At 43.2% G+C, this 19948-nt stretch overlaps 1 protein-coding gene across 3 annotated transcripts in view; it reads right to left on the bottom strand.

Annotated features, from left to right (window-relative positions):
* LOC134949245 (cytochrome P450 2F3-like) overlaps positions 1 to 14083 on the bottom strand; it is a 185241-nt gene extending 171158 nt beyond the window's left edge. The window contains exons 1-2 of one of the 3 annotated variants that reach the window (XM_063937723.1): positions 13973 to 14083; positions 2135 to 2182 (exon numbers count right to left, since the gene is read on the bottom strand). In XM_063937723.1, the coding sequence (XP_063793793.1) occupies positions 2135 to 2159 (25 nt within the window). In that variant the 5' untranslated portion in view covers positions 2160 to 2182; positions 13973 to 14083. The remainder of the gene's footprint in view (positions 1 to 2134; positions 2183 to 13972) is intronic. The other 2 variants (XM_063937721.1, XM_063937722.1) reach the window with 2 other exon arrangements.
* Positions 14084 to 19948: the final 5865 nt, after the last annotated feature.

Here is a 19948-nt window from a genome sequence, read left to right as displayed (position 1 = left end):
CTGTCACTGCATATGATTCTCTCAACATTGAAAGAATGGTGGAGGATTATATGAGTGACCGCATCCAAGTAGGCACGTCACACAGTCCGTACTTATACTGGCAGGAAAAAGAGGCAATTTGGAGGCCCTTGCACAAACTTGCTTTATTCTACCTAAGTTGTCCTCCCACAAGTGTGTACTCCGAAAGAGTTTTTAGTGCCGCCGCTCACCTTGTCAGCAATCGGCGTACGAGGTTACATCCAGAAAATGTGGAGAAGATGATGTTCATTAAAATGAATTATAATCAATTCCTCCGTGGAGACATTGACCAGCAGCAATTGCCTCCACAAAGTACACAGGGAGCTGAGATGGTGGATTCCAGTGGGGACGAATTGATAATCTGTGAGGAGGGGGATGTACACGGTGATATATCGGAGGATGATGATGAGGTGGACATCTTGCCTCTGTAGAGCCAGTTTGTGCAAGGAGAGATTAATTGCTTCTTTTTTGGTGGGGGTCCAAACCAACCCGTCATTTCAGTCACAGTCGTGTGGCAGACCCTGTCACTGAAATGATGGGTTGGTTAAAGTGTGCATGTCCTGTTTATACAACATAAGGGTGGGTGGCAGGGCCCAAGGACAATTCCATCTTGCACCTCTTTTTTCTTTAATTTTTCTTTGCGTCATGTGCTGTTTGTGGAATGTTTTTTGGAAGGGCCATCCTGCGTGACACTGCAGTGCCACTCCTAGATGGGCCCGGTGTTTGTGTCGGCCACTAGGGTCGCTTATCTTACTCACACAGCTACCTCATTGCGCCTCTTTTTTTCTTTGCGTCATGTGCTGTTTGGGGAGGGTTTTTTGGAAGGGACATCCTGCGTGACACTGCAGTGCCACTCCTAGATGGGCCCGGTGTTTGTGTCGGCCATTAGCTTAGTCATCCAGCGACCTAGGTGCAAATTTTAGGACTAAAAATAATATTGTGAGGTATTCAGAATAGACTGAAAATGAGTGTAAATTATGGTTTTTGAGGTTAATAATACTTTGGGATCAAAATGACCCCAAAATTCTATGATTTAAGCTGTTTTTTAGTGTTTTTTTTAAAAAACACCCGAATCCAAAACACACCCGAATCCGACAAAAAAAATTCGGTGAGGTTTAGCCAAAACGCGGTCGAACCCAAAACACGGCCGCGGAACCGAACCCAAAACCAAAACACAAAACCCGAAAAATTTCCGGCGCTCATCTCTAATTCAGACACCAAATCCTGAACAGAAGTTTTGGCCAAGTGAGATCAGAACATTAGATTTGTCTCATGTACTGCAATTGCAAGTTGTGCAACATTTGCTGACTTTTGTGACATTACTGTACATTAGGGATTTCAGTTTGGCTTACCATATTATGGTGCCTATTCTTATGATCTTATGATAGATATATATATATATATATATATATATATATATATTGAGTAAACCTTTCTTGACATGCATGCCTATAGCATGTTTGATAGGAACAGTATCATCTTGAACTTGATTACCAGACTGATTGATTGCATCAATTGGCCCTGGAATATTATCAAAGTGAAGTTCACTCTAATTTGACTCCTCTACTAGTAACACTGTTAAGTAGGAACTATTATTTATATTTTTGGAATGCATCTGTGACACATTTTGAACATAAACATTTGGGTAAACAATTGGTTTCGGTAGATCAAAAAGACATGTTCCAGTGGATTTCTTAGGTTCAATTGTATATTCAATATTTAGGTCATTTGGAATTTCGGAAACTAGTTTTTTTTAATCTAAAATCAAATTATATTGTAAAGTGATTATTTAAAAATAGTATATGAAAGGGGGAAAGTAAACAACAGAAAGAGAATGTGAGAGAGTGGTAGAGAGAGAAGGAAATGGGTTTGAGAGAGAGCCAGAGGGGGACAGAGGAAGAGAGAGAGGGAGAGGACGTAAGAGGAGGAAAGAGGAAGAGAGACATAAGGAGAGGGCGACAGAGAGACAGAGGGAGAGAAAAAAAGTCAGAGACAGAGGGAGAGAGATAGAGGGAGATAATTAGATGGAGACAAAAACAAAGAGAGAGATAGAGGGAGAGAGAGAGAGCAAGAGAGCGAGGGAGACCGAGATGGAAAAAAATTTCTTGTTTCTTACCTTCTTTTTTTTCTCTTGATTGCATGGTCTCTGAATTTTTTTGCACTGCTTAAATAAATTGAATAGATTACCATATGTTTCAAAAATATTTTATTAAAGATTCTTTGAAAAAATGCAGTTACAAATTATATTCTTGGTACAATTAATACATTTGCTTAATGATCAATGATTCTGGATGGGACTTTATGTTGTCTTTTGATTTTATTTTTCTTTGATTTGGGTATTTACCAAGGTTCAGTGCAGTAGACAAAGATGTAGAGGATGTAGTAGATAGGTCAGACTCACTATTAATTTGTTCTAAAATCTTATTGATTATTTACCTTTTTTCTCATTATAGATAAAAGATTTGTTTTAGTGTGTCACCCAATGTATGAATATTGACATTACATGAAAATAGTTGTGAAGTTTTGGTAACATTATTTCTAAATTATACAGTTTCAATCTCTTCATGCACATATTTATTTGATTCTTGCAGAGCATTGTTTAATAACAAATCAAGTACCATTGGATGATTGTGAGTTTTGATTGATGATTAGGAATTATTGTTACTTGTTATCTTGACGATGTGTCCGAAGACTGATTTATCATGGAATCTTCAAAGCTTTTAATATGTACTGTGTGCCACTGGAATAAAAACCCTGGCTTCTAATCTTAGGTAGTGACCATTAGCTGCTAAATCAGTATAGTTACAACCTTGTGTCTCTTCATCATGACCATAAGTATTGAATGCTGAAGAATTTTAAATTTTTATTACATTTTTTAGAAAAACACATTACTTTTAATATTGGTTGTGTTCATTTTTGTAAGCCAAAAATTACCTTCACTAAAATAAACAGATATACATTTTTGTGACTTCACATCATTAATGCTCAAGAAACTGCTGGACGTTGAGGCTTTTGTTTTTGTAAATAATATTAAATATCATTCTTTTAACTTTCCAAAATTGGAAATAAAAAACTAAATTAAATCAACTTTTTATACATAGAATTTTTACTAACCCACAGAATTTGGCATTCTTTCAATATCCTGGGATTGTCTTTCTACATTGTTTGTGGCTTGAACAGCCTTTACTCCTTGTTTGTCCTTCGTTGTTCTTTATTAGATGTTTTTTCTAGATGTTTTTTCTTTAGTGTTCCCTATATTTAATATATTTTCTTATATATTTAATATATAATATATATTTAAAAGATTAATTTATATATTGTTTTTCTTAAAGGTATTGTGCTGACTTTACTTGTAAGGGGCATTAAAAAGATTGGAATAAACTGAAGCCTCTACATAATTTGTTGCTATGTACTATAAGAATAATGTAGGAGAATTCACAGAAATCACTTATTGAATGCCATTAAACACTGCAGCTTGAAGTCCCCAAAATGTGCAGTACAAATCTTGCTTCACTATGGCTACAGACTCTCAGTGATTGACAGTATGCCGCGACCTGTGCATGGTTAGAGGCAGTGCCGTAACTAGGCATTTTAGCGCTGTGTGCAAGAACCGACAGTGCCCCCCCAACCATGTAAGATAGGGGCAGTGCGCGCCGCAGGCGCGTGAAAAATTATAGGGGCGTGGCTTCACGGGGAAGGGGCGTGGCCACAAAATAATAGAAATTCATACTACGGTGCACAGTAGTCTACATTATTCAAATTACACTGCACAGTAGCGCCACTACACCAGGTAAAGCCCCTTTTATACATTACAGCAGACAGCGTCCCCCTTTTTACACATTACAGCAGACAGTCCCCCTTTTTACACATTGCGGCAGCCAGTACCCCTTTTTACACATTGCGGCAGCCAGACCCCTCTTTACACATTGCGGCAGCCAGTCCCCCTTTTTACACATTGCGGCAGCCAGTCCCCCTTTTTACACATTGCGGCAGCCAGGCCCCCTCTTTACACATTGCGGCAGCCAGTCCCCATTTTTACACATTGCGGCAGCCAGTCCCCCTCTTTACACATTGCGGCAGCCAGTCCCCCTTTTTACACATTGCGGCAGCCAGTCCCCCTTTTTACACATTGCGGCAGCCAGTCCCCCTTTTTACACATTGCGACAGCGGCAGCCAGTCCCCCTTTTTACACATTGCGGCAGCCAGTCCCCCTTTTGACACATTGCAGCAGCCAGTCCCCCTTTTTACACATTGCGGCAGCGGCAGCCTGTCCCCCTTTTTACACATTGCGGCAGCGGCAGCCAGTCCCCCTTTTTACACATTGCGGCAGTGGCAGCCAGTCCCCCTTTTTACACATTGCGGCAGCCAGTCCCCCTTTTTACACATTGCGGCAGACGGTGTCCCCGAGAGAGAGAGAGAGAGAGAAAGAGAGATATACTTACCATCTCCCTGCTGGCAGTCAGGCTCCTCGTGCAGCTTCCTTGGTGCAGGCAGTGAGGTGAGAAGGAGGAGGAGGGAGGGGGAGCAGGGAGCCGCAGCAGCGCTATTTCATTGGTAGTAAGCGCCGCTGCAGCATCCCCCTCTCCTTCCGTATTGGCTGCCCGGCGCTGCTGTGGATCCTGGGATGCAGGAACCGCATCCCAGCATTCACAGCAGCGCTGGGCAGCCAATACAGAAGGAGAGGGGGATGCTGCAGCGGCGCTTACTACCAATGAAATAGTGCTGCTGCGGCTCCCTGCTCCCCCTCCCTCCTCCTCCTTCTCCGCTGCCCGGCGCTGGTCTCTTCTCCCTCCACAGCGCGGCGCACAGCGCAGAGCAGAGGCGGCATGTAATGAGTCAATTTGACTCATTACATGCCGCTGGCCGTGCGCCCTCAGGGCAACTGCGCTGTGTACCAAGCCCACTTGGCACACACGTAGTTACGGCCCTGGTTAGAGGCCATCAATGGCAATCATTTATGAAAACAGAGACATGTTACCTCCATTTTGAGGGAGTGATGAGGCCAGAATCTCCATCTGAAGAAGAGTTTTCCAGGCCTATTTGTTGGATCTGTGGCCCAGGAGTCAAGCAACTGACCAGTGGTGTAGCAGGGATCACTAATACAAGCAGTAAGTATCTGCTTATATGAAATACCTCCTGCTGCATTAACATAGTAATGTTTTGTTGCAATAGCACCTCAAACCTCATCTGAATCAGGGCCAATGTCAACTTTATCCTGAAAGAGGAAACTGCCCCACACCTAAAAAACTGCTCCAAAATTCTGAGGATAAAAAAAAGCAGGTAAAGCAGGTAAGACTATTGCTGTCCCTTCAGGTTTTTAAATGGACATAGCAGGAATATTTTCATTAAAAATTAAAATATCCACCAGAAATAAGAATATAAGTTAAATTTGTCATGTTGCGATTATTATAACATCATTAAATATTTAAAAGAAATTTCAAAGTAATTTTCTCTTTTCTTTTTGTTTTTGTTTTCTCATGAAGAGGTGTCTGAGGTGTTGATTTTATTTGATCTGTTAGAAAAGAGACATTTATTTTTGTAAAAAACAAGGCTGAACATGAATGAGAAACTGTTGTTTGTTTTTCAAAATGTTTAAATCATCTGCAACTCCTGTAAAAAAAATGGATAAGTAAATCTTAAAATTGAAAGACAAATGTAAATTTCCCTTAACAAGTACACCTGAAAAAAAAATCACTTAGGGATATTTCCCAAACAAGCCAAAACAAGATAGGGAGAGAAAGGAATAGAGAAAGAGAGAGAGTGGGAGGGAGAAAGAGAGATGGTTGGAGAGAAAGAGGGAGAGGAAGTTAGAGAGAGGTAGGGGAGAGGGGAAGAGACACAGAGAGTGAAGGGAAGGAAGGGAATCATTGAGAGGGCATGTAATAAGAGGGGAATGTGAGAAAGAGAGAGAGGCAAGATTAAAATAAAAAGTGTTCTTACCTACCAAAGCACTTGCTCTATACTCAGCAGAATTATCTAGGCCACAAGCAATTTCAATTACCGTGTCTGGGGAAAATTTCTTGCTAAATACTTTATTTCTCCAAGACATGCATTTCAGTGTGAAAACAGAACCTAGAACTGCACCTTTGAATTTTGAATTTTTTTTAAAAGCTTCCATTTCACTGCCATCTTGCAATCTCAACTCTTTTTACAAAAATGTGGTGCTCTTGGACACTTGCCAACAGAAGATTATCCACCATTTTTTGCCAAATTTCCTCTTTAGATATGTTTCAATAACTTTTGGAATTAACTCTGCCAAACAATATATAATAATAGTTTAAGACACCTTCTAATAATGGGCCTCATTCAGAGTTGTTCGCTCGCTAGCTGCTTTTAGCAGCATTGCACACGCTAGGCCGCTGCCCTCTGGGAGTGTATCTTAGCTTAGCAGAATTGCGAACGGAAGATTAGCAGAACTGCTAATAAAGAATTCTTTGCAGTTTCTGAGTAGCTCCAGACCTACTCCTAGATTGCGATCAGCTCGGTCCATTTAGTTCCTGGTTTTACATCACAAACATGCCCTGCGTTCGGCCAGCCACTCCCCCGTTTCTCCAGACACTCCCACGTTTTTCCCTGACATGCCTGCGTTTTTTAGCACACTCCCGGAAAACGCTCAGTTGCCACCCAGAAACGCCCCTTTCCTGTCAATCACTCACCGATCAGCAGTGCGACTGAAAAGCGCAGCAGGATCCACAGCAAATCTACAAAGTTTTGTGTAAAATAACTTAGCGCATGCGTGCTGCGTACCATGCGCATGCGCATTTAGCAGCAAATCGCAGCATAGCGAAAATAGGCAACGAGCGAACAACTCGGAATGACCACCAATGCCTCATTATATGTTATATCAATTATTATTATATAATGTTTTTATTCCATATAAATTTATGTAATTATCAAGACAATTACATTTGTGTATTTTGTCACACTCCGGAGTTTTAAAACTTGTTTCTTCCCATTGCAATGTCTGTCCTGGCTGGCACAGAGGTCCACGCGTGCAGTTTCCATACATTGCTCCCGGCTCAAGCAGAGGTCTGCTGACACTGATTCCACATGAAGTTCCCATTGTGTTTACTTCCTGGTGTTTGGACCTAGTTCTAAGCTCCCTCCAAAACCAGACATGAGTGCTGCCATCCTGGTTTTTGTCAGCTGACCTTCCAGTAACCAATCCAGGAGATTCCTTTTCATCAGCTGATTGCAGCATCCAATCTGTCTACACTCTGTGCTATAAAGGGGACTTCCTGTGAACAACAAGTCACCAGTAAAACAGTCTCTTCCCAGGAAGTAACAAGTCTGTGCTGAGCTCCTATGTTCCAGTCACTTTGACTTGATCCAGTTCCAGTCTGATTAATACTAAGTACTCTGCATTATATCTCATGGAATTTCCAGTGTCAAGATTCTGGATCCAACCAGTCAGCACTCAAGTCTGTTCCAGTTCCTTTCCCGTCTCCATTACAATAAGAACTATTGTTTCTTTTCAGAACTTCCAGTGTCAAGATTCCAGATCCAGTCCAGTAGGACTTGAGTCCATTCCGGTTCCAGTCCGGTCACTACTCCGGTTCCAGTCCGGTCACTACTCCGGTTCCAGTCCAGCCACCATTCCAGTTCCATTCCAGTCAGCATTCCGGTTCCACCTGGTCGCCATTTTAGTTTCTAATCTGGTATAATCTCTTCTTCATATAGATTCTGCAGTGATCCACAGACACTATTCATTTAATAAAGTACTGGTCTTGTCATGTCTGCATATGGGCTTATTATCACTGCTAGACCACCAATGATTCTTCTAAGTACATGTTCCTCCTTGCTTCATTCACACTCCTTTGGATAGGACAAGAGAAATATATCTGCACACTTAAAGAGGTTGACAGACTATTTAGACCGTATCTTTCTAATAAACCCCATTATTTGTAATTATAAATCTATTAGTAGATCTTACTATAAGGGGGTGCAGCCCTATTACAACTCAAACAAATAGGTGAGAAAAGATGGAAATTAAGTGCATATAGATTTAAAAAGCGGTACCTCCACTTATCACTCCTGAAAGGTGTATAACTGAAAATGCTAATAAGGCCACTGAGACTCTAAATTATACTAGATCACCTAGTCTCCTAACTATGTTGAGATCTTGATATGTAAATAGCAAGTAATATGAGTTTCCAATGTACCCACATCTATATTCATATTCTCATTAGAGGGCGTTGAGAGAATGTGGCAACCTATTCATACATTAATGTATTTTGGAAACAATAATTGCTTCAATGATGTTCTCATACTAGCTGGACATGTTGTTTTGATACTTCAATGCAACAGTGTTTATTCCGCGGTTGTCTCCACATATGTATCAATTGCTTGTATTGAGTGACCTGTGCTGTGATTCCCACACAGGAATTATATCTCTGCAATATTGTGATTGCTGGGCTATATCTTAAGTATTATCCACCCAGATTCCTACATAAATTAAATGGTACAAAGGGTCTCATATATCAAATCATTCTGACATTATGGAAGTAGGTGTCAGTAGAGAATGTTAGATTGTTATTCTATACACTCTGTATTACACGTGTGATAGATCCACTGATTTTTGGGAGGAATAATGTGTGCGGTTGCCGTCGGTTGACTCGCACCAATGATGTGCGGCTGCCGTTTAATCGGCTAGCAGCAATAATAGTATGATGTATTGCTAAAATAAAATATTATATTCCCAAGCAATATTATGGGTATGAAACTCTATACATTGGTTACATATGTTTGCCCTAGTATCATATAGTCTTAGACTTAGGGTGGCCACACACTGCAGTTGTTTAGGGCAACACTATACACTTTGATTATTCACATCAATCATTCAAAGAGTTGGACCTAGACAGATCGCATTTATTCCCCTAGTGCTCTCAGGGCTAATTCATAGAGACCGTTTCGGACACTTATGCTTTGCTTAAATAGCTTCAATATAAGAGGGTGTCAGTACAGGTCTATTTTAACTTTCAAAATATATTTTTTTGCACCATTGCACAAAACAATAAAGGAGCACAGCAGGCCGCTGAAATGCCGACGTGCATGTTTCACTGTATAGCAGCTTTAACGAGGCTCTCAGATGTGGGTACATTGGGAACTCGTATTACTTGCTATTTACATAGCAAGATCTCAACATAGTTAGGAGACTAGGTGATCTAGTATAATTTAGAGTCTCAGTGGCCTTATTAGCATTTTCAATTATACCCCTTGCAGGAGTGATAAGTGGAGGTACCGCTTTTTAAATCTATTTGCTCTTAATTTCCATCTTTTCTCACCTATTTGTTTGTATGTGTCCAACATTTTAACCTCTATGTTTTGCTGTGTACTCCCCGGAAAATGGGGCTTTTTTTAGAAGGAATAAGCAATAAAAGCTAAGTTTTATTAAGGTATAAAAATCCAATATAAATTATACTTGTGTGCCCAACTAAGCAACTACTTCCTGGTTCTACTTGTCTTTGTTTCATTCACACTCCCTCTGTGCCAGCTCCGCTAAACCCAACCCTCAAGCGTGAATGAATTACACAGGTTCTGTGGCTGCCTTAATTCAAGCCAACAATTCACCTGGTTTTAAACAGCCACAAAACCTCTGTAATTCAGGAGTGTCCCGGTCTAAAGGGATAGTATGGTAAGCCTAACCATGGGGAGACCAACATAACAAAGGAAAATCTGACACACAAAATGGGGATAATGAAAGCATAATGCACATTGAGAATGACCTTTTTTGTTTTCCGGGAGGACAAATAGACACCCATCTGGCAGAGACAACGAGGAGCAGCTTCTCTTCCTCCTTAACGACGAGACGATGGAAGAGGATAGTTTGTGACTTTCCAGAATGTACGTGCACTGCTTCTTTTTTACGCTTCAAATTCAAGAGTGTTGGTCAACAATTTTGCGATTAGTAACAATAAAATACTTTGCATGATTAAACACGTTACACAAACAACTGTAGTTTTCGAAATGCGATGTTGCACAAAGTTTTTTTGATATATTTGACTGTTGAAAGTTTTTGACACATCGCAAAATCACGCGATAAAATAAGGTATGACTTTACATTAAAAAAGGCGAAAATTATATATCGGCCCCATTAGTACCTATATTATAAACAATTATACAAAACTGCTATTACATTGCTACTATTAGTAAGAAATACCTGAATATAAATACATCTGCCTGAAAGGGGTGAAAAAATGATATTACAGAAATTATAACCTCAGAGGTAGTTTTTCTTATTCAAACCCCAATTATATCTAAGTAAAAAAGAAAGAAAGAAAGTCGGCGCCCCCCCCCCCCCCCCCTTTGTCATGTTTTGAAATTAATGCTACCTCTCCCCCCCCCCCTTCCTATAATTCACACACCGCTAGTTACGCCACTGCCAGAGCGGCAACTAGACATTTTGGTGCCCTCTGCCAGAAAGAGAATTGCCCCCCCTCCGTTAGCCACATTACACTGCATAGTTACATTACACAACACGGTAGCGTCCACCAGTCACATTACACCGCACGGTAGCCAGCGTCCACCAGTCACATTACACTGCACGGTAGCGTCCACCAGTTACATTACACTGCACGGTAGCGTCCACCAGTCTCATTACACTGCACAGTAGCGTCCACCAGTTACATTACACCGCACGGTAGCATCCGCCAGTTACATTACACAGCACGGTAGTGTCCGCCAGTTACATTACACCTCACGGTAGCGTCCACCAGTTACATTACACCGCACGGTAGCATCCGCCAGTTACATTACACAGCACGGTAGCATCCGCCAGTTACATTACACCGCACGGTAGCATCCGCCAGTTACATTACACAGCACGGTAGTGTCCACCAGTTACATTACACCTCACGGTAGCGTCCACCAGTCACATTACACAGCACGGTAGCGTCCACCAGCTACATTACACCTCACGGTAGTGTGCGCCAGTTACATTACATAGCACGGTAGCGTCCACCAGTTACATTACACAGCACGGTAGCGTCCACCAGTCACATTACACCGCATGGTAGCGTCCACCAGTCACATTACACTGCACGGTAGCGTCCACCAGTTACATTACACCGCACGGTAGCGTCCACCAGTTACATTACACAGTACGGTAGCATCCGCCAGTTACATTACACCGCACGGTAGCATCCGCCAGTTACATTACACAGCACGGTAGTGTCCACCAGTTACATTACACCTCACGGTAGCGTCCACCAGTTACATTACACAGCACGGTAGCGTCCACCAGTTACATTACAGAGCACGGTAGCGTCCACCAGTTACATTACACCTCACGGTAGCGTCCACCAGTTACATTACACCTCACGGTAGCGTCCACCAGTTACATTACACAGCACGGTAGCGTCCACCAGTTACATTACACCTCACGGTAGCGTCCACCAGTTACATTACACAGCACGGTAGCATCCACCAGTCACATTACACCGCACGGTAGCATCCGCCAGTTACATTACACCTCACGGTAGCATCCGCCAGTTACATTACACTGCACGGTAGTGTCCGCCAGTTACATTACACAGCACAGTAGCATCCGCCAGTTACATTACACAGCACGGTAGTGTCCGCCAGTTACATTACACTGCACAGTAGCGTCCGCCAGTTACATTACACCGCACGGTAGCGTCCACCAGTTACATTACACTGCACAGTAGCGTCCGCCAGTTACATTACACCGCACGGTAGTGTCCGCCAGTTACATTACACTGCACAGTAGCGTCCGCCAGTTACATTACACCGCACGGTAGTGTCCGCCAGTTACATTACACTGCACAGTAGCGTCCACCAGTTACGTTACACAGCACGGTAGCATCCGCCAGTTACATTACACAGCACGGTAGTGTCCGCCAGTTACATTACACAGCACAGTAGCTTCCGCCAGTTACATTACACAGCACGGTAGTGTCCGCCAGTTACATTACACAGCACAGTAGCATCCGCCAGTTACATTACACAGCACAGTAGCATCCACCAGTTACATTACACTGCACAGTGGCGTCCACCAGTTACATTACACTGCACAGTAGCGTCCACCAGTTACATTACACTGCACAGTAGCGTCCACCAGTTACATTACACAGCACGGTAGTGTCCGCCAGTTACATTACACAGCACAGTAGCATCCGCCAGTTACATTACACAGCACAGTAGCATCCACCAGTTACATTACACTGCACAGTAGCGTCCACCAGTTACATTACACTGCACAGTAGCGTCCACCAGTTACATTACACTGCACAGTAGCGTCCACCAGTTACATTACACCGCACGGTAGCGTCCACCAGTTACATTACACAGCACGGTAGTGTCCGCCAGTTACATTACACTGCACGGTAGCGTCCACCAGTTACATTACACAGCACGATAGTATCCGCCAGTTACATTACACCGCATGGTAGCGTCCACCAGTTACATTACACCGCACGGTAGCGTCCACCAGTTACATTACACCGCACGGTAGTGTCCGCCAGTTACATTACACTGCACGGTAGTGTCCACCAGTTACATTACACCGCACGGTAGTGTCCGCCAGTTACATTACACAGCACGGTAGTGTCCACCAGTTACATTACACAGCACGGTAGCGTCCGCCAGTTACATTACACAGCACGGTAGTGTCCGCCAGTTACATTACACAGCACGGTAGTGTCCACCAGTTACATTACACAGCACGGTAGCGTCCACCAGTTACATTACACTGCACGGTAGCGTCCACCAGTTACATTACACAGCACGGTAGTGTCCGCCAGTTACATTACACAGCACAGTAGCATCCACCAGTTACATTACACAGCACGGTAGTGTCCGCCAGTTACATTACACAGCACAGTAGCATCCACCAGTTACATTACACTGCACAGTAGCGTCCACCAGTTACATTACACAGCACGGTAGCGTCCACCAGTTACATTACACAGCACGGTAGTGTCCGCCAGTTACATTACACAGCACGGTAGCATCCGCCAGTTACATTACACTGCACGGTAGTGTCCACCAGTTACATTACACCGCACGGTAGTGTCCGCCAGTTACATTACACAGCACGGTAGTGTCCACCAGTTACATTACACAGCACGGTAGCGTCCGCCAGTTACATTACACAGCACGGTAGTGTCCGCCAGTTACATTACACAGCACGGTAGTGTCCACCAGTTACATTACACAGCACGGTAGCGTCCACCAGTTACATTACACTGCACGGTAGCGTCCACCAGTTACATTACACAGCACGGTAGTGTCCGCCAGTTACATTACACAGCACAGTAGCATCCACCAGTTACATTACACAGCACGGTAGTGTCCGCCAGTTACATTACACAGCACAGTAGCATCCACCAGTTACATTACACTGCACAGTAGCGTCCACCAGTTACATTACACAGCACGGTAGCGTCCACCAGTTACATTACACAGCACGGTAGTGTCCGCCAGTTACATTACACAGCACGGTAGCATCCGCCAGTTACATTACACTGCACGGTAGCGTCCACCAGTTACATTACACAGCACGGTAGTGTCCGCCAGTTACATTACACCGCATGGTAGCGTCTGCAGTCACATTACACCGCACATTAGCGTCCATTAGTTACATTACACCACATGGTAGCGTCTGCAGTCACATTACACCGCACATTAGCGTCCATTAGTTACATTACACCGCATGGTAGCGTTCATTAGTCACATTACACCAGACAGTAATTCTCCAAATATACATATAGTTTTATACCATAGCAGAAGAATATTTACACACAATCTTATGTATTCAATTTACAGGGGACATTACATAAATGTATATGCAGTTTTGGGGTTTGTTTTTTTACAAAATCTCTGCACTAGTAGTTTATCTAAAAAGTCACTGAGAGAAAGTCCAGAATTTCCAAACACAAGAAAAGTTTTTCTTAACGTTGTTTCACTGAAATAAGTAGTAATTAGCAGCACATACCTACAATATAAGCAGCACTTGCACGAGGGGTGGGAGGGACGGAGGGAGAGACTTCACTTGCTGTGATAAGTATCAGCTGCAGCCGTCGTCTCTCCTGTACACGGAAGCCAGTGTACAGTGCAGGAGAGCAGGAGGAGGGGGGGCGGAGCAGAGCCCAGCAGCACACGGAGGAGAGACTCATAGAAACAGATTGCCCAGCGCTGCCTGCTGTGCCTGTGATCTATATTAGCAGCGCTGCCTCCGGCGGGGAAGGAGCCGGGCGCAGCGCTACTAATATACTGTACACTATAGCGGGCAGCGCAGCAGCTGGTGGCAGCTAATCAGTGTGGATGCGGATGGTGTGCCCACAGCGCAATTGCGCTGTGTGCAATGCCCCCTTCGCACACACCTAGTTATTGCACTGACGGTTGGCATTTATAAACTGGCTATAAATAAACAATGCGATTAGCCTAAAATTAATAATCTATTACAAGAAACCCTAGGTAATTGTTCCTGTTATATCCACCCAAGTGAAAAACATAAACCAATAGAGTATATAGTAAATAGGAGAATAAAATATACCAAAATAAATTCACTTCGGGAATAATTTCTCTGTGGATAATAAGCATTAAATATTATAAATCACATAGAAATACAGTGCATCCAGAAAGTATTCACAGCGCTTCACTTTTTCCTCATTTTGTTATGTTACTGCCTTATTCCAAACTGGAATAAATTCATTTTTTTTACCCTCAAAGTTCTACACACAATACCATATAATGACAGTTAAAAAAGTGTTTTTGAGATTTTTACTAATTTATTAAAAATACAAAAGTACAAAATAACACGTACATAAGTATTCACAGCCTTTGCTGAATACTTTGTTGATGCACCTTTGGCAGCAATTACAGCCTTAAGTCTTTTTGAATATGATGCCACAAGCTTGGCACACCTATCTTTGGGCAATTTTGCCCATTCCTTTTTGCAGCACCTCTCAAGCTTCATCAAGTTGGATGGGAAGCGTCGGTACACAGTTATTTTCAGATCTCTCCAGAGATGTTCAATCGAATTCAAGTCTGTGCTCTTGCTGGGCCATTCAAGGACATTCACAGAGTTGCCCTAAAGCCACTCCTTTGATATCTTGTCTGTGTGCTTAGGGTTGTTGTCCTGCTGAAAGATGAACCATCACTCCAGTCTGAGGTCAAGAGAGCTCTGGAGTAGATTTTCATCCAGGATGTCTCTGTACATTGCTGCATTCATCTTTCCCTCTATCCTGACTATTCTCCCAGTTCCTGCTGCTAAAAAAATATCCCCACAGCATGATGCTGCCACCACAATGCTTTACTGCAGAGATGGTATTGGCCTGGTGATGAGTGGTGCCTGGTTTCCTCCAAACATGACGCCTGGCATTCACGCCAAAGAGTTCAATCTTTGTCTTGTTAGATCAGAGAATTTTGTTTCTCGTGGTCTGAGAGTCCTTCAGGTGCATTCTGGCAAACTCCAGGTGGACTGCCATGAGCTTTTTACTAAGGCGTGGCTTCCGTCTGGCCACTCTACCATACAGGCCTGATTGGTGGATTGTCCTTCTGGAAGGTTCTCCTCTCTCCACAGAGGAATGCTGTAGCTCTGACAGAGGGACCATTGGGTTCTTGGTCACCTCCCTGACTGGGGCCCTTCTTACCTGATCGCTCAGTTTAGATGGCCAGCCATCTCTAGGAAGAGTCCCGGTGGTTCCGAACTTCTTCCATTTACGGATGATAGAAGCCACTGTGCTTATTGGGACCTTCAAAGCAGCAGATATTTTTCTGTACCCTTCCCCATATTTGTGCCTTGAGACAATCCTGTCTCAGAGGTCTACAGCCAATTCCTTTGACTTCATGCTTGGTTTGTGCTCAGACATGCACTGTCAAGTGTGGGACCTTAAATAGACAGGTGTGTGCCTTTCCAAGTCATGTCCAATCAACTGAATTTACCACAGATGGACTCTAATTAAGATCTGGGAACATCTCAAGGATGACCAGTGGAAACAGGATGCACCTGAGCTCAATTTTGAACTTAATGGCAAAGGCTGTGAATACTTATGTACATGTGATTTCTTAGTTTTTTTATTTTTAATACCTTTACATTTGAAAGAATCTCAAAAAAAAACTTTTTCACATTGTCATTATGGGGTATTGTGTAGAGATGAGCGGGTTCGGTTTCTTTGAATCCGAACCCGCACGAACTTCACTTTTTTTTCCACGGGTCCGAGCGACTCGGATCTTCCCGCCTTGCTCGGTTAACCCGAGCGCGCCCGAACGTCATCATGACGCTGTCGGATTCTCGCGAGGCTCGGATTCTATCGCGAGACTCGGATTCTATATAAGGAGCCGCGCGTCGCCGCCATTTTCACTCGTGCATTGAGATTGATAGGGAGAGGACGTGTCTGGCGTCCTCTCCATTAGAATAGAGATAGATAGATTAGATAGAGAGAGATTGTGCAGAGTCGCAGACAGAGTTAGTTTACCACAGTCAGTGACCAGTGCAGTTGCTAGTTAACTTTTATTTAATATAATATATCCGTTCACTTCTCTCTGCTATATCCGTTCTCTGCCTGAAAAAAAAAACGATACACAGCACAGTCAGTCACACAGTGTGACTCAGTCTGTGTGCACTCAGCTCAGCCCAGTGTGCTGCACAGTCATCAATGTATAAATTAAAAGCTTATAATTAATTGTGGGGGAGACTGGGGAGCACTGCAGGTTGTTAGCAGGAGCCAGGAGTACAATTATATTAATTAACAGTGCACACTTTTGCTGCAGGAGTGGTGACCAGTGCCTGACCACCAGTATAGTATTGTTGTATACTACTAATATCTCTTTAAATATCAACCAGTCTATATTAGCAGCAGACACAGTACAGTGCGGTAGTTCACGGCTGTGGCTACCTCTGTGTCGGCACACGGCAGGCAGTCCGTCCGACCAGAATTGTATTATTTATTATTATATACCTACCACCTAACCGTGGTTTTTTTTTCATTCTTTATACCGTCATAGTGTCATCCTAATTGTTACGAGTATACTACTATCTCTTTATCAACCAGTGTACAGTGCGGTAGTTCACGGCTGTGGCTACCTCTGTGTCGGCACACGGCAGGCAGTCCGTCCGACCAGAATTGTATTATTTATTATTATATACCTACCACCTAACCGTGGTTTTTTTTTCATTCTTTATACCGTCATAGTGTCATCCTAATTGTTACGAGTATACTACTATCTCTTTATCAACCAGTGTACAGTGCGGTAGTTCACGGCTGTGGCTACCTCTGTGTCGGCACACGGCAGGCAGTCCGTCCGACCAGAATTGTATTATTTATTATTATATACCTACCACCTAACCGTGGTTTTTTTTTCATTCTTTATACCGTCATAGTGTCATCCTAATTGTTACGAGTATACTACTATCTCTTTATCAACCAGTGTACAGTGCGGTAGTTCACGGCTGTGGCTACCTCTGTGTCGGCACACGGCAGGCAGTCCGTCCGACCAGAATTGTATTATTTATTATTATATACCTACCACCTAACCGTGGTTTTTTTTTCATTCTTTATACCGTCATAGTGTCATCCTAATTGTTACGAGTATACTACTATCTCTTTATCAACCAGTGTACAGTGCGGTAGTTCACGGCTGTGGCTACCTCTGTGTCGGCACACGGCAGGCAGTCCGTCCGACCAGAATTGTATTATTTATTATTATATACCTACCACCTAACCGTGGTTTTTTTTTCATTCTTTATACCGTCATAGTGTCATCCTAATTGTTACGAGTATACTACTATCTCTTTATCAACCAGTGTACAGTGCGGTAGTTCACGGCTGTGGCTACCTCTGTGTCGGCAGTCGGCAGGCAGTCCGTCCATCCATAATTGTATTATTATTATAATATATACCACCTAACCGTGGTTTTTTTTTCATTCTTTATACCGTCATAGTGTCATACTAGTTGTTACGAGTATACTACTATCTCTTTATCAACCAGTGTACAGTGCGGTAGTTCACGGCTGTGGCTACCTCTGTGTCGGCAGTCGGCAGGCAGTCCGTCCATCCATAATTGTATTATTATTATAATATATACCACCTAACTGTGGTTTTTTTTGCATTCTTTATACCATCGTCATAGTGTCATACTAGTTGTTACGAGTATACTACTATCTCTTTATCAACCAGTGTACAGTGCGGTAGTTCACGGCTGTGGCTACCTCTGTGTCGGCAGTCGGCAGGCAGTCCGTCCATCCATAATTGTATTATTATTATAATATATACCACCTAACCGTGGTTTTTTTTTCATTCTTTATACCGTCGTCATAGTGTCATACTAGTTGTTACGAGTATACTACTATCTCTTTATCAACCAGTGTACAGTGCGGTAGTTCACGGCTGTGGCTACCTCTGTGTCGGCAGTCGGCAGGCAGTCCGTCCATCCATAATTGTATTATTATTATAATATATACCACCTAACCGTGGTTTTTTTTTCATTCTTTATACCGTCGTCATAGTGTCATACTAGTTGTTACGAGTATACTACTATCTCTTTATCAACCAGTGTACAGTGCGGTAGTTCACGGCTGTGGCTACCTCTGTGTCGGCAGTCGGCAGGCAGTCCGTCCATCCATAATTGTATTATTATTATAATATATACCACCTAACCGTGTTTTTTTTTTCATTCTTTATACCGTCGTCATAGTGTCATACTAGTTGTTACGAGTATACTACTATCTCTTTATCAACCAGTGTACAGTGCGGTAGTTCACGGCTGTGGCTACCTCTGTGTCGGCAGTCGGCAGGCAGTCCGTCCATCCATAATTGTATTATTATTATAATATATACCACCTAACCGTGGTTTTTTTATACCACCTAACCGTGGCAGTCCGTCCATAATTGTATACTAGTATCCAATCCATCCATCTCCATTGTTTACCTGAGGTGCCTTTTAGTTCTGCCTATAAAATATGGAGAACAAAAAAGTTGAGGTTCCAAAATTAGGGAAAGATCAAGATCCACTTCCACCTCGTGCTGAAGCTGCTGCCACTAGTCATGGCCGAGACGATGAAATGCCAGCAACGTCGTCTGCCAAGGCCGATGCCCAATGTCATAGTACAGAGCATGTCAAATCCAAAACACCAAATATCAGAAAAAAAAGGACTCCAAAACCTAAAATAAAATTGTCGGAGGAGAAGCGTAAACTTGCCAATATGCCATTTACCACACGGAGTGGCAAGGAACGGCTGAGGCCCTGGCCTATGTTCATGGCTAGTGGTTCAGCTTCACATGAGGATGGAAGCACTCAGCCTCTCGCTAGAAAACTGAAAAGACTCAAGCTGGCAAAAGCACCGCAAAGAACTGTGCGTTCTTTGAAATCCCAAATCCACAAGGAGAGTCCAATTGTGTCGTTTGCGATGCCTGACCTTCCCAACACTGGACGTGAAGAGCATGCGCCTTCCACTATTTGCATGCCCCCTGCAAGTGCTGGAAGGAGCACCCGCAGTCCAGTTCCTGATAGTCAGATTGAAGATGTCAGTGTTGAAGTACACCAGGATGAGGAGGATATGGGTGTTGCTGGCGCTGGGGAGGAAATTGACCAGGAGGATTCTGATGGTGAGGTGGTTTGTTTAAGTCAGGCACCCGGGGAGACACCTGTTGTCCGTGGGAGGAATATGGCCGTTGACATGCCAGGTGAAAATACCAAAAAAATCAGCTCTTCGGTGTGGAGGTATTTCACCAGAAATGCGGACAACAGGTGTCAAGCCGTGTGTTCCCTTTGTCAAGCTGTAATAAGTAGGGGTAAGGACGTTAACCACCTCGGAACATCCTCCCTTATACGTCACCTGCAGCGCATTCATAATAAGTCAGTGACAAGTTCAAAAACTTTGGGTGACAGCGGAAGCAGTCCACTGACCAGTAAATCCCTTCCTCTTGTAACCAAGCTCACGCAAACCACCCCACCAACTCCCTCAGTG

Source organism: Pseudophryne corroboree, chromosome 8 (assembly GCF_028390025.1).
Source record: "Pseudophryne corroboree isolate aPseCor3 chromosome 8, aPseCor3.hap2, whole genome shotgun sequence".
NCBI classification, from domain to species: Eukaryota; Metazoa; Chordata; class Amphibia; order Anura; family Myobatrachidae; genus Pseudophryne; species Pseudophryne corroboree.
This window is presented reverse-complemented; position numbering and strand designations above follow the sequence as displayed.